This window comes from Dermacentor albipictus, chromosome 8 (genome assembly GCF_038994185.2).
Source record: "Dermacentor albipictus isolate Rhodes 1998 colony chromosome 8, USDA_Dalb.pri_finalv2, whole genome shotgun sequence".
In the NCBI taxonomy this organism is placed as follows: domain Eukaryota; kingdom Metazoa; phylum Arthropoda; class Arachnida; order Ixodida; family Ixodidae; genus Dermacentor; species Dermacentor albipictus.
In genome coordinates, this window is record NC_091828.1 from 112207512 (window position 1) to 112229208 (window position 21697).

Sequence of the window (21697 nt, forward strand, 5' to 3'; positions counted from 1 at the left end):
GCCATCCGACAGCATAACTTACTGGATGCCTGACTCCTTTCGCAACTTAGAAGGACAGAAAGCTGAGCTAGCTGGTAAGGATTCATTATGCAAAAAAAGGTGAGACGTGCAGACAGGACACAAGTGACGTTCGTGTTGTCCACTTCTCTTGTGTCCTGTCCGCACGCCTCACCTTTTTTGCATAATGCTTTCGTCAAGTCGTTGTTACACCTAATTTTGATCCGGCAGCAACTGCGCTTCCCTTCTTTGTGAATCCGCCTTAAACTTTAAGAACATTTCTGTTCTTGTGTAGTGTGTAATGTGTCATTCACCTCGTTCCTCCCATTGTCATCCCCCATTGTGACCCTTTTTCTTCCCCTCTTCCCCTTCAATTACGTAGAGTAGCAGGCCAGATGCTCCACTATCCGGCCGACCTCTCTACATGATGATGATGATGATAATGATGTCCTTGATGAGTTTGGCGCTTACCCACTCGCGGGGATTGGCCAAGAGTCGGGCAGACTTTGCTTATGTGTTCAGAAAATGGAGGTAAAAATCTAAAATTTTGTTAGATGAATTTAGGCGAGGGAAAATCGAAACGGTTCAGTAGATTGTCATGCTACGTAGAGGGAAAAAATAATTGTCTATAATATATCAATGAGGCAATAGAGGAGGAATGAATAGAATAATACGGTCATCAATGAAATCGGTTTGATTCAATATTAAATTTTTGTAAGGCGAAGCACACATTCCTGTGTGAGTGCCCAAGCTCAGACGCTCCGAAAGACAGTAGTACCGGAGTGTTCAATGGCAGGCCAAGCTGTCGCACTGTAATTTTTAATGTCATTTTCCTCATGGAGGAGAAACGCCGGCATTCCAGTAGGTAGTGCTCAATTTTCCAATCATTAAAATACTTCTTGCGGCCGCATTTCGATGGGGGTGAAATGCGAAAACACTCGTGTACTTAGATTTAGGTGCACGTTAAAGAACCGCAGGTGGTCAAAATTTCCGGAGTCCTCCACTACGGCGTGCTTCATAATCAGAAAGTGGTTTTGGCACGTAAAACTCCATAATTTAATTTTAATTTTTTAAATACTTCTTTTTCTTCTTTCTGCTCTTCTTTTCTCCCTAGCTGCCCACCGGTTTAAAGCTTGCATCTTTCACAACGGCGGATTGAAAATACTTGATTTTTCCCTCTTCAGTTCATCATATGGTATGAACTATTATTATTTTTTTCCCATTCAGTCTGTATTCTAGACTTACATTTTCATTCTTGCGCTACGTGCACCTTTCAGCCCCAACTACGGGGCCGGAACGCTGGGAGCAATGGTCTCCACTGTGTTAATGGACCAGAGCTTAGGAGTCGTCTTCGTGGTGCAGGGAACATGCGATATGTTAGTGATGATGATCGTGCGGCATGAGGCGATCGCATGCGCGAATGGCTTCTCTCGTGAAGCCAGTTCATTCGACTCTACTCAAAGGCGCCGCCTGCACTGGAGACAGAAAGAAACCTATAGTCGGTCCTGCTCGACAGAAAGTGACGTATTGCGACGCCGTCGAATGCCGCCACGTGTTACCCCGTTTGAGCCAATCAGAGAAGGCGTAGCTGTCTGGCGGAGCTAATTATGGCCGACCAGATCGCGAATTCGACGATATCGCGAAATTTGGCACAGTCTACAACGCACAGTGAAGTGCTGGCGGACCAGCTCAGGGCTGTCCAGAGGGCCCGTGTGATAGCAGAGGGGCTCGGCCTCTCTGTACCGACGTGGGAGTGGCCCGCATCAGTCCCAGACTGATCCCTCAGGACCTAAATAAAGTTTTTCATACCATACCATACAACGCCCCAAGGATCTAGAGAGAGGCAAGCGCGATCTGAACGATAAGTAGGTAGAAGTTATTACAGTGCAATGCAATCACAGTGCAACTTCTGAGGTGCGCGCACCCCGAACTTTTGCATCTACGATACGTTCGACGATTTTCCGAATATCACCTTTGATAGACAAGCATACATGTTTTTCATGTGATGCAGCTCTTTCTTTTGCCTTGCTACTATATTGTTGTATATTTTATCCCACTATACATATCTATAGCTGTTTACATAGAGTTTCTCACTATGACACCTAGAGGGTAATCTGGCGCCACCGTCTATGGGAGCTTCTTAAGGGGGCACCGTGCCGTCATGGGAATGACGGTATATGTGTCTGCGAGGCTCGTGTTGGCTGGTGTTGTAAGAGGCTTCGTCTAAAACGTGGATATGGCTACGCAAATAACGCGTTCTCAAAGTAAAATCTTCATAAAATGTTTCCATTCACGCATATTACATCTTTACTCACCCACGATGCATGACCAAGCGAAGAAAAGCAAGAACAGACGACCAACTGTTTCAAAGCGAGCGCGAACCTTGTCGTAACCTTTTCGTAATAATAAAGCTAAAACAGCTTTTCACGTGCTGCTCTAGCAGAAAATGAATCATTGTGACAGACGGAACGGCACTTGCCAAGCGCGTCTTCAAGGTGTCCTGTCTCTACGAGAACGATGCCGATCCGAATCCACAATATACCGGCATTCCCATGCATACCACAGCGCAGCAGCGCCAGATTTCCCTAAATAGGTAATGTAGTGAGAAACTCTATGGCTGTTTAGGATGTTTTTACCAATGCCTTTGTGTGGTGAATGTACAACCTGGTGCGAGAGGCCTAGTCAGGTGACCTTTAACGTCGCGTTTGGTGTACTGCATCACGACAATCGTGTGGTGTCAAATAAAATAAAGATGATTAAGTGCGCCCAGCATGGTAAGCAGCATGCTCTTATCATTGTGCAGCGTTCAGAATAGCATGGAAGGTTGAGGTAGACACGCGCATAGCGCATCATAATAATAATACTTGGGGTTTTACGTGCCAAAACCACTTTCTGATTATGAGGCACGCCGTAGTGGAGGACTCCGGAAATTTTGACCACCTGGGGTTCTTTAACGTGCACCTAAATCTAAGTACACGGGTGTTTTCGCATTTCGCCCCCATCGAAATGCGGCCGCCGTGGCCGGGATTCGATCCCGCGACCTCGTGCTCAGCAGCCCAACACCATAGCCACTGAGCAACCACGGCGGGTGCATAGCTCATCATATTGACCGCAAATAAAGACGGGGACGTAGGGAGAGAACACATAAACAGCACGGGTGTTTATGTGTTTTCTCCCAATGTCCCCGTCTTTATTTGCGGTCAATATGATATGCAGTAAATACCAACTGGGCCAAAGTGAAGTTCTTCTGAAGCAGACGCGCATAGCGATGCATTAGATTCATAATTTATAACTGAGGTTGAACAGCGCGAATAAAACTAGGACACGAAGAAACAAGTACCACGGACAAGCACTGAAACGGCTCTATAATCTTTAATGAGTTGACAACAAATCTGGAATACACTGACAATGTCCCCTCGTGTCGTGACAATGTCTCACTCCATTAAACTCCTCGAATATTTAATTATATGGTTTGTCCACTTCACGTCCTATGTACTGCAGGTGGCACTTCTCAGCAGACTCAAATGAATATAAATAATAAATGTCTGCACGGGCACGTATTATACGTAATATTTGTCTGATACTAAGATTACAACGAATGTTCTTCTGAACAATCAGTTTGCTCGACGTTGCGTTTCACTGTACCCGGTTCAAAAATGGGTTGAACGCCTTCAGCTATAAGGAACGGTAATTTACTAATCAAAAAGCGCGAATCACTATGGAATAAAAACGAATTATACGCAGCTGCAAGATTTCACGAATAGTACTTCCACGGAGTCCCGTTATAAGGAATCGACTGTCTAGGACGGTACTTCTTCCGGCGGTTCGAACATCTTGGCGATCTCCATTTGCTCGTTCTCGGCCCGCTGCGCCAGCAGGTAGAGGCAGCCGCCGAACGTGATGAACACCACGATCAGCGCCAGCATGGCGGCCGACAACCAGAGGAAGAGACGCAGGTTGGTGGATGTCTTCGGCAGCTTGATCTCTGCGCGATAACAGAGAGTTTTAGGGTAACGCGTAGCAGCGGACGCAAGGAGTTAGCGTTAGAGCATGCGCACTCCACGCCGTGCATGCGCTGCGTGTAAACGGTGCTGGGGCATCTCATGTACAGGCGCCGACAAAAGTGGTACGCAGCGGGAGCCGGAGCAACGGATGGATGTTATGAGCGTCCCCTTTAGAACGGGGCGGTGGGCTGCGCCACCAAGCTCTTGCTACTATACTGCCTAATATTCTACCTAGGTTAAACGATGAAAAAAGAAAAAAAAAACACTATGAACTACCACGCCCAAATTTTCTGATCCCCTACTGCGAACTGTGCTTTTGTACGTCTCCGTCTTTTGTCGTTTCCCTACTTTTCTTCCACCAATCCTCCAGTCGCCTCTTACTAATGTCTATTGCGGACATGTTTGCTTCACCACTGCTCCCTCTGAACCCAAGGGCTTCAAGGAGGCCAGTGGTGCCTAAATCGACCGCTGGGTAGACGTCTTCACATTCTAATGAAACATGCTCCGTAGTTTCCCTAGCTTTACCGCAGCAAGCACATGCTTCTTCTTCCTTCTTATATCTCGCTTTATAGGTGCGTGTTCTAAGGCTTCCTGATCTCGCTTCGAAAAGTAATGAGCTTCCCTTTGAGTTATCATAAATGGTTTCTTTCCTGATTTAGTTTTTTCCTCTTAAGTAGTTACGGAAAACCGCATCGCAACGCCACCTACAGGCAGCATCTGGGATCGAGACAGCCAATAGGCGCCCTTTATTATCTGCAGGCATGTCGATCCCAGATGCCGCCTGTAGGTGGGGTCGCGATGCAGTGTGCCCCTGCTCCGGCTCCCGCTGCGTGGAGTACACTACTTTTGTCGGCACCTGTACCTACGCTATTTCCGGGAGTTAGCGTTCACCTCTAACGCAGGCGAGGGGAGCTTTATGTAGGGAAGCATGGTGTCAGCCGTCGATGTGAAAGCCGCGCGCTTCGCATCTGTCGAGTCATCAGCGCGCCCTGTATTCGTTCGCCACTAATGCTCATAATTGCTTGATATCTGTGTAATCGTGCTTCGACGGCGGGATATACTGGTGATAAACTGGCGCTGTTATCGCAATACGTTATTCGAATAGCGGTGTGTGTAGGCTTAACGAGAGAGATTGCTCGTACTTGCTGTATCCGCATGGTGACGGCTCCAAGGCCTGTATCTAGTTTTTTCTGGTTCACTCGCCCGTTTCAAAGCATAACGGCCACCATACTCAAGCCGAGACGCGTCACGTTTACCACGGCGAAACAAAGTGATCTGTGGTCGGTGCTTTGGATCGGCTTGACTTGTTGACACACTTGCCGATTCAAAAATGGATTAGCTCGACATTTCACGTGGGTTTTAAGCGTCAGTACTTAGTTTTTTTACATCTATACGGCGCCGTACATGCTTGTGCTAGCGTTAGCGTTTCGCTCCTTGCCGCTGTTTCAAGACTAGTTTGTGTCGCCTGGTGTAGCCCATATATCTCAGCGTTAGCGTTGCGTCGTGCGCTAACGCTAACGCAAGCGTTTTATGATACTTAAGCACTCCGCTCACGCGCTTTCGGCAACGATTGATAATTTTAGTGTGTCCGGTATCCCGGTATACACGGAATGGCTTTTGCGTAGTACCGGGCTACCGGACGCCGGTACAGCGACATCTTGTCAGGCTTCGCCTTCGCCGAACCCAATGCCTTATCGACACGTCTTTGTGAATGTATTTGTCAAAAAAGAAGAAAAACATTTTAAAAGGCGACGTGTTAACGGTTACACCACTGCAGAAAATTTACGCCAGCAGCGATGTAGAATAAGCTTGGCTGCTCCAAAACTAGCTCTGTGTCAACAACTAGCGCCACCAAACCTACCGCTTGCGTTTACGCGCGCGTTAATCCGGTAATTCACAAAACGCGATTGCGTATATACCGCAACACCGTGGGCGTCTGCGTGCGCCCTTTTCAGAGATCGCGTTTTTTTGGGCTCGACACAGTACTCGAGTAACTCAAGGCACTTTCACAGTACTTGGGTGCATTTCTAAAGTATTAGTAAGGAAGGCTTTATAGGTGTTCGCAGACGCCTTTTACATACAGCGTTAGCTTTTACGACCTTTTCGCAGCACTGACAAGTTACTGCTTAGTGATACTGTTATCTGATGTTTCTGTTTTTGATAGTTCCAGAATCATTTATAGATGCCTTTACAGCAACAGTACCCATGGCTCCTTCGATCCAGTCGTAAATCATTACTTTCTGTTCGATGAGGTGATTGCTGAGGCGATTGTGGGCACGTTCTACAGACACAGCATTTTTAGGCTACATGCCCAGTACTCGTGAACCATCAGTTCTGTTATACATTGTGGGCTCACAGTACGTCTCCGCGCACGGCGTCGCCAAGTGGCCCCCGAGAAGTGGAGCCTCACGACGCGGCACGACGGCGCACGGCGATAGACCCACCGCAGGTTCGAGCACCGAGCCGAAAGACCTGGACGGCTCTGGCCGTACGCATGGGCGCTCTCCCAGGAACACACGGCGTCCAGGACAGATAAGGCGTTTATTGATCCCCAATGGCCAACATGTGCCAGACTGCACCCAAACACACGGAGTACACTGGGCGCCCGCGGTTCCCGATGGCGAGGAAGGCGGGTTACACGCCGCGTCGAACAATGGTTTACGCGCGCGGGCCGAAATGCGTTCGCAAACGCTACCTAGCGCTTCCCGTCACCGACAATGGTCTGCGACGGTTCGGACACGCAAAATGTGACGCACTGAGCACCTGCGAATACCGCAAGGGCGGAACGCAAAGCCACTCAGCAAGCCACACTTACGCAAGCTGACAAAGCACGTGAACGTCCCCAGGCCGGGGCGTTGGGGGACGCAAATAGCTGGTCGCTCACGTACCTTGCAGCTTGCCTCTCGTGACCGGCGCTCGTCCCTGTCGCAGCACCACTCTCCCGCGCACGGCGATCGTCCCCCGTCGGGGCTTCTTCCCTACGTCACGCCCCACGACCCAATCGCAGGGCCGCGTAGCATGACGTCACGGGACGCGGCCGCGGCGCCCGGGGAAAACGGCGCGCGGTCGAGGGGTAGGCATTTGGGAGAGGTTTTCCTCGCAATGGCGAATAAGTCCAGAGCCTTAGGCACAGCAGCGACTGCGCCCCGGTAGACCGAAGGACTCCCACAACATATAAGATGGACGCGGGCACTCACCTACGCACACAAGTTCTCTGCTGAGCTCCTTGCCTTTCGGACATTTGCAGAAGCCGTCGTCGCATACCTCTCCGGGGTAGCACTGGGTGCTCTCCATGCAGGCGCGGTCCACTGTCTCGGTGTCTGCACGTGCGTAGCACAGGGCAGTGCCTAGAATTAGGTAGCCTATAGACCTACAGGCTATAGAATACAAATTAACATCAATAACTCCATTCACAGGTGACATCTAACGCACTCGTTCGCTACCGTGTAGTCTGTACCCCCCTACACTCTGTAAACACTCGCGATTGAAGTTCAAGGATACCAATTTTTCGGTAGGGGGTCCATATACTGTCAGTACACCAGACATTCCCCATAGGAAAGCAGTTGGCGTCGCATAGCCGTACCTGCCAACTCATCCTAATATTTTCCTGAGGTTTACGAATTTTAGTTCGTTCTGCTATTTTGCGAATGCTACGTCATGCGTTAAGAGAAGATAAATTCAATTCAAGAGAAAGTTTTAAAGGCTTTGAAACAGAGGCGGATGCGAGATTGCGAACAAAAAAAATGCACGAGAAAAAATAAATTGCGATGGTACTCGCGCCGCTTTCTAGTTGTAGCGCGAGACGCCATTTATTACAGCAGGCCGCCTAATTGGTTCGAGCAAATTTATTAAGGCGAGCTCCTGAACAACGAGAAATCGGCGTCATCAAAATCGCTAAAAAAGTCACTGTGAACGAAAAAAAAAATTACCGACGATTACGTTACTTCCTAATGCGAAATTTGAGCGCAGCAAATAAGCTGTTTCACCTTTTCGATAGATTGAGGCAAAGAAATCGAGCAACACATGTATGCGCTATCACAGAATTTTTTTTTATTTTTCACACGTATTCCTTTAACAAAGACTCCACTAACAGTTCTTGACAGTCATGAAGGAAGCTTTGTGGTCGGAGAAATAGACTGATATATGTTCGACTTGATACACCAATGCTTGATTCTCAAAGACGAGATCTCTACAAGTGCCTCGCGAGGTTGTCACAGCCGTGGGACGCGTTACGAGCGAGAGGAGCGGGATGTTCTCCCGCATAAGTGTTAGGAAATTGCTGTTTGTCTTTATGTCAACATTAAAGTCCCCCACTACTAACATCGGTGTGGATCGACGGACGGTTAATGCGAGTTGCAGGATGTGCACGACGTCTTTCGTGAGTGCGGTAGCGGACTCACGAAAGCGGTATCAGTCGGTCGCTGCTAGCGCTGGGGGGATGAAAGGGGGGCGGAGCTGGTTACGAGGCCGACGATAACGCCGACGATAACGCCGACGACGACGCGAAACCCAGGAACGGACGCCAAAGAGCCATTTGTGTAGCCAGCCCTCCTCCACAGTCTCTCCTTCTCCCTTCCATCATCCTCCCTCGCCCGGAGAGCCGACAGCGCGCATGCGCGGCGGCGGAGCAGATTCGTCGGCGAGCTGGTTACGAGGCCGATGACAACGCCGACGACGACGCCGACGACGACGCGAAACCCAGGAACGGACGCCAAAGAGCCATTTGTGTAGCCAGCCCTCCTCCACAGTCTCTCCTTCTCCCTTCCATCATCCTCCCTCGCCCGGAGAGCCGACAGCGCGCATGCGCGGCGGCGGAGCAGATTCGTCGGCGAGCTGGTTACGAGGCCGACGACAACGCCGACGACGACGCCGACGACGACGCGAAACCCAGGAACGGACGCCAAAGAGCCATTTGTGTAGCCAGCCCTCCTCCACAGTCTCTCCTCCTCCCTTCCATCATCCTCCCTCGCCCGGAGAGCCGACAGCGCGCATGCGCGGCGGCGGAGCAGCAGATTCGTCGGCGAGCTGGTTACGAGGCCGACGACAACGCCGACGACGACGACGCGAAACCCAGGAACGGACGCCAAAGAGCTGCGCTCTAAAAAAGCACTGAGAAAACAATACGTCCCTTGTCAGCCTCTGCTGTGCCAAGCTTGCTACTTTTCCTGTCCTGCGTGTAAAGCTAAATCATTGATAATAAAGCGCGTATGTATGCCACCATGGTGCGTGCTCAGGGCCAATTCAGCTTTCAAAAATGTGTGCTACATACCCCGCCCCCCCCCCCCCCCCACACACACCCCACCCTTCTCCCAGCCGCGGAATTCTTGCGAACATTAAAGTTCGAAGGTTGGCAGGTGTACATGGTAACACTACGCACAGGCACATACACACGAGCAACAGTGTACCCGTATGATACGGGTGTCTCAGTATGCGCGCAGTGTCAATGTGACCAAACGACCACGATCAAGATGTCCTATGTGAGTACCGTCTTGAGAAATTGCCTATTAGGAATTAAAGTCCTTGTGGATAGTATTTCTGGACTTCGGTTTGATAAATGTGTAAAAGGAGTTTCTATGGACTCGATCAATAATTGAATTGATGTCATTATACGACTCGGATGCTGCACTGTTTGCGACGGCGGACGCCGCGAGAAGGTGGGCTGCGGATTAAATTTGAGTGTGTATATATATATATATATATATATATATATATATATATATATATATATATATATATATATATATATATATATATAAAAAGCCAAGAAAGGAATAAGGGGAAATTAAGTGCGGCTTATATGCAAATTTGTAAAATAATCACGAAAAGGAAAATGAAAGCGGACGACAAGATAACTTACCGCCGGCTAGAGTCGAATCGATAGCTTCCGCATTACTCGTGCGTTGCACTACCAATTGTGTTACGGCGACGTCTACCAATACATCCACTAACTTGGGTAAACATGTTTACAAAATTGAACCCTCGTACTGCTTGCCAGCGCAGGCCAAAGCCTTGGTGGGCGGATGTGGAACATCCTTTTTTTTTTATGCGAAGCATATTACTAGAGCTCAACCCAGCTCCTCAGGCGCGGCGGTGTCGCCTTCAATACCACGTGACACCGTGACGTCACGACAGAGGAGAAACGGGGCTCCAACTCGCGCCGTCGCTCGCGGCGTCGCGGCGGTATATAAGCAGCTGCGCTTGCCTCTGCTAGACACTCACGAGATGAGATGCCTCCTGGAGACAGAGCTGCTCGTTGGAATGAGAAGCGAACGTTGCGGCGTGCTACAGAGACTGTTTCTAGGTGGCTTTGCTACGGCGCAGCGACTACGCGCCCCGCATCGGACGCGGTGAGCGTCGAGCAACGCAGCGTTCGGCGCGACAACGAAATGTGCGCCTGAGCAAGTGCCGCATGCCTGAGCCGACGACACCGGCTTTTCTGCGACACGAGCTCCTTAACGCTGTCGCGTTAAAATAAAGGCTAGTATGCTTCGCATCCTGGGCTTAACCTTAGCTAAGCTACAGCCATTTTTTTTTTGCCCGATGGCGTCCCGTAACACGAGAACTTAGGAGAGCAGGCAGGTGGCTAAAGAAACGTGTACGGATTGTGTTAGACGGTTATGTCTATATAGCGTTTTATTTTCTTCTCTATTGGGAGATGAATTGTAATTGATGTGACTTACATTTGGTACTACGCAGTTAAGAGGAAGCATTAGATCGGGGCCAGCTCCGATGCCGGTTATTCAAATGCAGCAAGTGAAATTCTGATTTACGGCTTGGAATGTTTAACAAGAACTGTCGAAACTTGGTCATATGAGGAAAAAATAAATAAAAGCACGACGTCTACAACAGCGTAACTCTGCGCGAAAAGCAGATATCACGGTTCTCTAAACTGCATCTGTTAGAGCGTTTAGAGTAGACAAATATATTACCTTACAGTTTGCGTGAAATAGTTACAACGTTAACAAGGGCTGTACGAAAATTCTACTTGCATGTCATTAGTATCTTGCAGAGCTGTGTATAATATATCAATTCTGTCCGCTTTAGATGTATTACGTGCTGTTTATAGAATTGTGTTATCAGTTATTGCTGGGTTAGAGTTGTAAACTAGCTTTCTTTAATATTTACCCGCCGTGGTTGCTCAGTGGCTATGGTGTTGGGCTGCTGAGCACGAGGTCGGGGGATCGAAGCCCGGCTACGGCGGCCGCATTTCGATGTGGGCGAAATGCGAAAACACTCGTGTACTTAGATTTAGGTGCACGTTAAAGAACCCCAGGTGGTCGAAATTTCCGGAGCCCTCCACTACGGCGTGCCTCATAATCAGAAAGTGGTTTTGGCACGTAAAACCCCACAATTTAATTTTTTAAATTCTTTAATATTTATAATCTAATCCTAATCAAGACCTAATAAAATTCCGTGCAGTGTTTTCCCATAAAAACGGCTTTTAGATCCCACGTACTTATGCCGGAGTCCCCGAGCTAAAGCGTTCTCTTGGGTCATTCATTGACTTTCGGTTAACAACCTCAACTTGTAGACACTTGTGCCACCTTTCCCTCTCCACAATATTGACTTTATTTGTCGCCGGGGGTGAGTGGCAAATAAAAATAAAAAGATTACACGCTTCAAGGGCAAGGCGATGCGTGACACAAGGCAGACCAATGCGTGACCTTGTTTCTCGCAGATCCAGGTATTGCCGTAGATTCGCAGCTCGTATCCCTTCTGGCACCGGCACAGCGAGGTGTCCGGGTCGCATTCGGAATACTCGGTGGCGCAGCGACCGTAGGGGCACGGTCCCAGGTTGTCTGAAAGAAAGGGCGAATAACCAAATCTGGCCGGTTAGGACGTGCTCCGGGGGACCATAGGCAAGCAAGAGGTGCGTTGCGAAGGACGGTGAACGAAAACTAGGCCACAACTTGGCACCGCTAGTTCTCCTGGTATGCGTTAGCGTACTTGAGATTGTGGTGACTTAAGAGGTCTAAGTACGCGGAAGCATGCTTACGATTGTGTGGTGACTTAGAACTCTAAGTATGCAGAAGCATGCTTAAGATTGTGTGGTGACTTAGATAAGATTGTGTCGTGACTTAGAACCCTGAGTATGCGGAAGCATACTTAAGATTGTGTCATGACTTAGATATCTAAGTATGCGGTAGCATACTTAAGATTGTGTGGTGACTTAGATCTCTAAGTATGCGGGTGCATATTTAAGATTGTGTGGTGGCTTAGATCTCTAAGTATGCGGAAGCATACTTAAGGTTATGTGGTGACTTAGATCTCTAAGTATGCGGAAGCATACTTAAGATTGTGTGGTGACCTAGATATCTAAGTATGCGGAAGCATACTTAAACTGTGTGGTGACTCGACCGCTGCGCGCGCTTGCGCGTCACGGGCACACTGCGCGGTACCGTGATACCTTATTTCACCTCAGTAGGGTTGCACCACAAAGCGATATGGCTTTACTAAGGCAAGACTCCTCCTCCTCTTCCCCTTCCCCCTCCGCTTCACCATGGTGGTTACGGCCCAGTTTTGCTTCAGGACAGCGTATAGTTCAGCACTTTTCAATGTATTCTATACACTTTCCCTCCTCAATATGAATCCAGCGAAAGCTTAAGCAAACACTTAACATTAACTGGCGCGCGCGGGGGTTGAGCGATCTGTCTACTCGGGAGAGGTTATGACGTCAGCGCTGACGTCACCTGCGAGTCTGCAAGTGCCCTCTACGGAAACTCGATGCGCTCGCACGCGCTTCCTTTGTTAGACAGGCCAACCACGAAAACCTGGAGAAGTAGGCAAAGAAAGCGATCGCTTTAGATCTCCGCTCACAGCAGCAGGGCCACATGAGATTAGAAACAACGTTGGTTGTAAAAAAAAAAACGACACAGCATTTGTGTCCTTAAAAGATAAGTCAAAGACCCCGTGGTGTATCTCGAGGGAAGCTAAAAGAACGACACTACGTAGCTCCATGAGGGTTCACTAAGCTGAACCTCCCATAAGTATTCGATACGTGTGTTCAAAAGATCTGCATGGTCGATCCACAGACGACACTGAACACAAATATAGTATAATAAGCAAGATGCACATCGAAATAATGTATTAGTCCGAAATGAGAACGCGGAGGAACCTACGGGGTAACCAGAAGGGTCGTGTACCTTCCTGTCACTCTTACTTATAGGTCAAGTCCAGTGTCCTTTTTTTCCATCTTTTCTGCACCGACCACAGCTTTACTGATACCCGCCGTGGTTGCTCAGTGGCTACGGTGTTTGGCTGCTGAGCATGAGGTCGCGGGATGGAATCCCGGCCACGGCGGTCGCATATCGATGGGGGAGCGAAATGCGAAAAACACCCGTGCATACTTAGCTTTATAGGTGCACGTTAAGAGAACCACAGGTGGTCGAAATTTCCGGAGTCCTCCCACTACGGCGTGCCTCATAATCAGAAAGTAGTTTTGCCACGTAAAACCCCATAATTAAAAAAAAAGCTTTACCGATTGGATTGCAGGACCCCAAAAGCAAGGCCGTGTCCTTGGCGCAGCGGCAGCCCCTGAGCGTTGAACCCGGTCGAATGCGCGCGCAATGCGCGTGGAGCCAGAAGCCGCAGTCCGCGTCGGTGGTGCACACTGCGGCAGCACGCGAGCGCGTGTCATTAGAGAGTTTTAGCCCAGCGGGTTTACGGCTAGCGGAGCGGAGCGGGCGAGCGGAGACACGACTGCGCATGCGCACAACGCTGAGGCGGCCAGCGGTTTTACGGAGCAGCGTTTACGCCCGCTGGAAAGCACTCCCCAGCGGAGGGTATACACAGCGCGCGAGCGTGCGTAAGCGCGCGCGGGCGTGTATGGGAAATGCAAGATGGCAGCCGCGAACATGAACGCCGGCAGTTCTGCATCGACGACGGCGACTGCGGCGCTGACCCGTACATTAGTACTCAGTATATTATTAACAAATAATGTACTGAGAACATGTAATATATTTTTATTCAACATTTCTCGCAATATAAAAGCAAGCGTAATTCAAATTCATTTCTCAGTAACTCCTATTCGGACCACTAGGTGGGGAAGCAGAACGCCCCGCTCGAGCGGGTGAGTGATCCGCCGGGCTATGGTGGCCGGGCTAAAATTCCGGGCTAAAATTCTTTTTTCGTGAGCCGCTCCGCTGGCGCAGCGGTGGAGACCGCGAGCGGAGCGAAACGTAAACCCGCTGAGCTAAAACTCTATATTATCTTCGTGCGCGGGACACCTGCGCAGCTTGTACATTTTTATTGCGAAAGCGATACTGCTCGCACTTTCGGCCCATCGGTGGTCGTGGCGCCTCCTTACACAGCTGCGCGTCACGTGACCGTGTGACGTCACGTCAGACCGAGAGACGGGGCCCCAGCTCGCGGCATCGATGGTGGAGGCGAAGCTTTGCGCGCCGCTGCTGCGGCGCTACCGAGAGAGGGCGCTCGCTGGTGCGACGTTACGCTAGGAGGATAAATGGGGCTACAGCTCGGCTGCTCGCAGTGGTCGGCGCGCTGCCTTGCGCTATGTCGGATGATGTATAGCCATACGTTTAACAAAGGGCTGCCATGTCCGCACCATCAGCCGAACCAAGGCGCACTCGAGGGTATTGCTATCGCAATCTTCCAGGCTTAACCAAGCTAAGCCTTCAGCCAATCTTTTTGAACACCTTGACGTGTGTACCGCGCGTGCAAGAAGCGCTGAGCAGCCCGGTGCACCAGACCAGTAGCAAGCATTTACCAACGAACAGACTAGCGCCGTAACTTTGCTGAATTGCGCGGGCTATAGTTACTTCGTCCGCAGAAGTGAAGCCGGAAGTAGTGACGTCGTGCCAATTTGGGATGAGTCGTGGCAGCAGCAACAGCTACCCTGCCGGCCAACAATTAAAAATTTGCCCATCTCTACCGCCTTTACAACATCCATTCAGTCATTGCACATTTATTTATTCATTGCTTCATTTGTTTCTTTATACCAACCATGTTCCACGTTTCTGCTTCCTTTCACTCAGTGCTTAAAAGAGCGCTGAAACACGTTTCTAACGAATCATAAGATGGTCTCACTATTAACGTAAGTCGTCCCACGAATCCCATACCAAAAAAATTTTTTGAATCCTTCTACTATAAGTCGAGTTATCGTACTGCTACTGCTCCGCTAGCGCGCTGGAAGCTACACAGCGGATTCAAGTATTTCCCATAAAGGGTGCGGGAGAGAGGAACGTAGTACGGCAATTTGTACTTCAAAGGATAAGAAATTTTATTTTTTTCCCAAGGCTCCTCGTCCTCGCCTTCCATCGGTCCTCGTGCAGCTGTTTTACTACTCCACATTATTATTGCGATAGCACTTATAGTGATACTGCATGCAAATTTCCGCCGTTGGTGTCGGCGTGATGTTCCTTATAAAGTCCCACTGCAAAAAATGGCTGTGGCTTAGCTAAGGTTAAGCCCAGGATGCGAAGCATACTAGTCTTTATTTTAGTTGTTGAACCACTGTTTAGCCTGGTGAACTGCTGTTGCTTGGCTATATTTGGTTCGGCTAGACGAAGAAAGAACTCATGCGTTACTCTGCTTCGCCTTCAAGAGTGGAACGCGACAGCGTTCCCGTCGACCCGCCAAGGGGTGTAAGACAATGGGCTACGGCGCAGCGACTATGCGCCCCGCATTGGACGCGGTGAGCGTCGAGCAACGCAGCGTTCGGCGCGGCAACGAAATGTGCGCCTGAGCAAGCGACGCACGCCTGAGCCTTAGAAACAGCTCGTTTCTAGGGCAACACCGCATTCACTAGAGGCGCTTTTGTACCGCTTTGAAGCATCGTACTCGTGGCTCAGTGGTAGCGTCTCCGTCTCACACTCCGGAGACCCTGGTTCGATTCCCACCCAGCCCATCTTGCAAGAGTTGAGCCAAAGCCACCTAGAAAAGCAGTCTCTGTAGCACGCCGCAACCTTCGCTTCTCATTCCAACGAGCAGCTCTGTCTCCAGGAGGCATCTCACCCCGTGAGTGTCTAGCAGAGGCAAGTGCAGCTGCTTATATAACGCCGCGAGCGACGGCGCGAGTTGGAGCCCCGTTTCTACTCTGTAGTGACGTCACGGTGTCACGTGGTATTGAAGGCGACACCGCCGCGCCTGAGGAGCTGGGTTGAGCTCTCGTAATATGCTTCGCATAAAAAGAAATCGCGGTCGCGCGCCTCATGTTGTAGGGGTGATGGAAAGCATGCGAGGACGACCCGAGAAGTATGGTGGCTTGGTGTGGCTAAAACCCCTTAAACTTCGTAAAGTAGTGCCACGCTTTGAAGAATGCCACCTCCTCCTCGCGCGCTCTTGCCGAGGCCGACGCCGCGTCGCTATTGGCCTAATAGCATCACGTGGGCCCTCGCGCCGTGCATCAGCGCCATTTTCGCTCGAGAAGTGCCAACGGAGTGGCGAGGAGCGCATGTGGGCGCCGCTGCTACGCTCGAGCAGTGTAGGCGGCGCCACGGTCGAGGAGGGAGCGTGAAAGAGAGGAGAAACGAGGAGGAGTGAAGGCTGAGGAGGAGAGAGTCGCTACTTTACGATGGAGGCTTTAGGTGCGGCGGCTTCTCGCGCGCGCGAGGGAGGAACGCGTCAAGTGGGCGTGCCGACTTTTCGCGCGCACACTACGAGGGAAAAGGGAGAAGGTGCAGGGGGAGAGTAGCGCGCGTCTCCGCTTCTACTTCGGCTTCTGCTGCAGACGGCGCAGGCGCGCGCGTCGTTATCTTAGAAGTAATGCACGGTGGGTTCGAAGGCTAACCGACCTAAAGCCCCTTAAACTTCGTAAATAGTGACACTCTCCTCCTTCGCCTTCGCTCCTCCTCGTTTCTCCTCTCTTTCACGCTCTCTCCTCGACCGTGGCGCCGCCTACACTGCTCGAGCGTAGCAACGGCGCCAACATGAGCTCGTCGCCACTCCGTAGACGCTTCTCGAGCAAAAATGGCGCTGATGCATGGCGCGAGGGCCCATGTGATGCTATTAGGCCAATAGCGACGCGGCGTCGGCTTCGGCCAGCGCGCGCGAGGAGGAGGCGGCATTCTTCAAAGCGTGGCAGTACTTTACGGAGTTTAAGGGGCTTTAAACCGACCCATATGACTGATGGCTCCGTGTGCGCTGTGCTCTCGCGCGCCCGGTTTGCGTTGAAGCGAGAGGTTTCGCGAATGAGAATTCGCTCGCCACTGCTGCCGCGTTTCCTCACGCCCAGCGTTCTGACAGCGAGTGTCCGCGGTCACCGAGCGAGATATGTGCTCATGCGGGTCTGTGCGCGCGTGACGCCATGCTCGTTGTTTAGTTATGGTAAGCGAACGTTTGCAGTTCGTGCGGCCGATATAAAACTACTAACCTTACTTCCCATAGCTGTCTAACAATTTTGCTATCGCAATCAACGGGCGCGTTAAGTTACCGTACCCTCCGAACTCCAGAGCCACGCACTCGAACGCGTTTGGGCACGACGCCTTTGCAGCGTAGCTTAACGGCGATATTTTAGGCGACTGCGCCCGCGAACGCCCAAGCGTCATTTGGTGTTGGGCTGCTGAGCACGAGGTCGCGGGATCGAATCCCGGCCAGGGCGGCCGCGTTTTGATGGGGCCGAAATGCGAAAACGCCCGTGTACTTAGATTTAGGTGCACGTTAAAGAATTAAGACGGCAAGCTGGGCGAGTTGGTGATTGAACATGTTCCTATGGGTGGGCAGCGCAGGCCGGACGAAGTACGAGAGCAAGTACACAACACGAGTGCAGTGTTGTGTACTTTCGTCCTTTGTCCGGGTTGCGCTGCCCACCCATAGGAACACGTTAAAGAACCCAAGGTGGTCGAAATTTTCGGAGTCCTTCACTACGACATGCCTCATAATCAGAAAGTGGTTTTGGCACGTAAAACCCCATAATTTCTTTAGCACAGCGCCATCTGACGAGGTTTACGTCGCTTCCGCATTCGCTATCGCACTTAGCGCGCTTTGTGAACGTGGCACCGCTGACAAGCCGCTGCAGTTCTTGATCCACGATGGCGAGCTCGAGAAAATGGACGTACGGCGACGGGGGAAGCAGCAGCGGTCTGCGTTTGTGAGGAGCAAGCTGTTCGCTCCGCTATCAGAGGTACCGCACACCGCAGGAATTGTGCTTGCAGCGCGGTATGCCCACTGTCTGATAATTCATTGCATTCTAAAATTTGCATTGCCAAACCTGGAGTGATGAAAAAAGTGACGTCGAAATAACTGTTGCGCACAAGGGAGCATCCCCCATTAGATTATATGGCAGTCTGGCCACTAGCATGACCTCATGGATACGAGTGAGCAAGCTTTGTGCTATCTAGGTGGTGCTGGCATGAGCCCCCGCGCACCATCCCCCAGGCTGGAGCGCCTAGAGCTCGCTCCCTCTTCGCGCACCGGAAGTCGAGTTCCGCCGCTTAAGTTTACACCATGGAGCACGCTCTACCGACTTGAGAGAGTGCGCTCGAACTCCTAAGCCTAACGCGCCCAGTGCAATTCGCTATAGTTTCGCAGTTCCGCCGAAGCCGCGACTTTTTCCCCCATCCTTCATTCAATCCTTCGTGACAGTTTATGCGAAGCATATTACTAGAGCTCAACCCAGCTCCTCAGGCACGGTGGTGTCTCCTTCAATACCCCGTGACACCGTGACGTCACGACAGAGGAGAAACGGGGCTCCAACTCGCGCCGTCGCTCGCGGCGTCGGCTTCAAGGCGGACCACGTGACACCGTGACGTCACGACAGAGGAGAAACGGGGCTCCAACTCGCGCCGTCGCTCGCGGCGTCGCGGCGGTATATAAGCAGCTGCGCTTGCCTCTGCTAGACACTCACGAGGTGAGATGCCTCCTGGAGACAGAGCTGCTCGTTGGAATGAGACGCAAAGGTTGCGGCGTGCTACAGAGACTGATGAAGAGCGGAAAGAACGTCTGGCCAAGCGACGTGCTCAGTATGCGGCTCGGCGACAAGTTACTTACCAAGTTTAGCCACCAATTTGCTTCGCATCTGACTAGGTTTAACCAAGCTAAGCCTCAGCCATTTTTTTTTGCATGTGCTCTCAACGATGTCTTAGCGTGCTCCGGAAGTTTCGACAACGTGCTGCGTTACCGTGGCGTTCGCAGACGGCAGCGCTTGCGGTTCCCACGCCCAACGAGCCCGCGGGGCAGACGCATCTCGTGTCCTCGCATATGGAGCCACTGGTGCAGGTGGAGTCCTCGATGCAGCCTGCGAGCAGTCGACGACAGATGGCGTGCGGTGGCGCCATTGATTCGCGGAACGCCGCCGCGTGCTGTGGCAAAGCCTGACGTAAAAGAATGCACTGACGCTGATGTCGCATTCCGCGAATGCAAAAAAATCGCGCACACACACACGCACACACACACGCATACACACACACACATACACACACACATACATACATTTATATATATATATAGTTAGAATATATATATATATATATATATATATATATATAGAATATATAGTTAGAATATATATATATATATATATATATATATATATATATAGTCATATAATGAGAAGCCAACAAACACTGACACCAAGTACAACATAGGGAAAATTGCATGTGCTTAATAAATGAAATAAAGTAATGATAAATTAATGGAAATTAAAGTGGATGAAAAAACAACTTGCCGCAGGTGGGAACCGAACCCACAACCTTCGCATGTCGCGTGCGATGCTCTACCAATTGAGCTACCGCAGCGGCGTTTCCCCATCCACTTTCTTGGGTATTTATGTGTACTAGTAGAACCCTGGGAGTGTTAGCCAGCGCCCCCACTCACAGACCTTGGCGGCGGACGTGGAACGTCTTTTTTGCCGCAGGCGTCACGAGAACGTGATCTTTTCGGGTGAAGGCAACTGGTCAATAAACCCACATATGCTACCTGAAGGCATCAATGTTGCCGGATTCGAGACCCTCGTTAGTAATAAACGTGAAGAAAGGGGGTTAACCAAGGGGCCCGATATTTATTAGTCATATAATGAGAAGCCAACAAACACTGACACCAAGTACAACATAGGGAAAATTGCATGTGCTTAATAAATGAAATAAAGTAATGATAAATTAATGGAAATTAAAGTGGATGAAAAAACAACTTGCCGCAGGTGGGAACCGAACCCACAACCTTCGCATGTCGCGTGCGATGCTCTACCAATTGAGCTACCGCGGCGGCGTTTCCCCATCCACTTTCTTGGGTATTTATGTGTACTAGTAGAACCCTGGGAGTGTTGGCCAGCGCCCCCACTCACAGACCTTGGCGGCGGACGTGGAACGTCTTTTTTGCCGCAGGCGTCACGAGAACGTGATCTTTTCGGGTGAAGGCAACTGGTCAATAAACCCACATATGCTACCTGAAGGCATCAATGTTGCCGGATTCGAGACCCTCGTTAGTAATAAACGTGAAGAAAGGGGGTTAACCGAGGGGCCCGATATTTATTAGTCATATAATGAGAAGCCAACAAACACTGACACCAAGTACAACATAGGGAAAATTGCATGTGCTTAATAAATGAAATAAAGTAATGATAAATTAATGGAAATTAAAGTGGATGAAAAAACAACTTGCCGCAGGTGGGAACCGATTAATTTCCATTAATTTATCATTACTTTATTTCATTTATTAAGCACATGCAATTTTCCCTATGTTGTACTTGGTGTCAGTGTTTGTTGGCTTCTCATTATATGACTAATAAATATCGGGCCCCTTGGTTAACCCCCTTTCTTCACGTTTATTACTAACGAGGGTCTCGAATCCAGCAACATTGATGCCTTCAGGTAGCATATGTGGGTTTATTGACCAGTTGCCTTCACCCGAAAAGATCACGTTCTCGTGACGCCTGCGGCAAAAAAGACGTTCCACGTCCGCCGCCAAGGTCTGTGAGTGGGGGCGCTGGCTAACACTCCCAGGGTTCTACTAGTACACATAAATACCCAAGAAAGTGGATGGGGAAACGCCGCCGCGGTAGCTCAATTGGTAGAGCATCGCACGCGACATGCGAAGGTTGTGGGTTCGGTTCCCACCTGCGGCAAGTTGTTTTTTCATCCACTTTAATTTCCATTAATTTATCATTACTTTATTTCATTTATTAAGCACATGCAATTTTCCCTATGTTGTACTTGGTGTCAGTGTTTGTTGGCTTCTCATTATATGACTAATAAATATCGGGCCCCTCGGTTAACCCCCTTTCTTCACGTTTATTACTAACGAGGGTCTCGAATCCGGCAACATTGATGCCTTCAGGTAGCATATGTGGGTTTATTGACCAGTTGCCTTCACCCGAAAAGATCACGTTCTCGTGACGCCTGCGGCAAAAAAGACGTTCCACGTCCGCCGCCAAGGTCTGTGAGTGGGGGCGCTGGCTAACACTCCCAGGGTTCTACTAGTACACATAAATACCCAAGAAAGTGGATGGGGAAACGCCGCCGCGGTAGCTCAATTGGTAGAGCATCGCACGCGACATGCGAAGGTTGTGGGTTCGGTTCCCACCTGCGGCAAGTTGTTTTTTCATCCACTTTAATTTCCATTAATTTATCATTACTTTATTTCATTTATTAAGCACATGCAATTTTCCCTATGTTGTACTTGGTGTCAGTGTTTGTTGGCTTCTCATTATATGACTAATAAATATCGGGCCCCTCGGTTAACCCCCTTTCTTCACGTTTATTACTAACGAGGGTCTCGAATCCGGCAACATTGATGCCTTCAGG

General features: G+C 50.1%; 1 protein-coding gene across 3 annotated transcripts in view; it reads right to left on the minus strand.

Moving 5' to 3' along the window:
- Positions 1-3350: 3350 nt before the first annotated feature.
- Positions 3351-21697, minus strand: part of LOC139049036 (cell death abnormality protein 1-like) — a 29536-nt gene continuing 11189 nt past the window's right edge. For 2 of the 3 annotated variants that reach the window (XM_070524117.1, XM_070524116.1), the window contains exons 4-8: positions 19078-19194; positions 13480-13611; positions 11666-11800; positions 7199-7321; positions 3351-3982 (exon numbers count right to left, since the gene is read on the minus strand). In XM_070524117.1, the coding sequence (XP_070380218.1) occupies positions 3798-3982; positions 7199-7321; positions 11666-11800; positions 13480-13611; positions 19078-19194 (692 nt within the window). In that variant the 3' untranslated portion in view covers positions 3351-3797. The remainder of the gene's footprint in view (positions 3983-7198; positions 7322-11665; positions 11801-13479; positions 13612-19077; positions 19195-21697) is intronic. The other variant, XM_070524118.1, reaches the window with a different exon arrangement.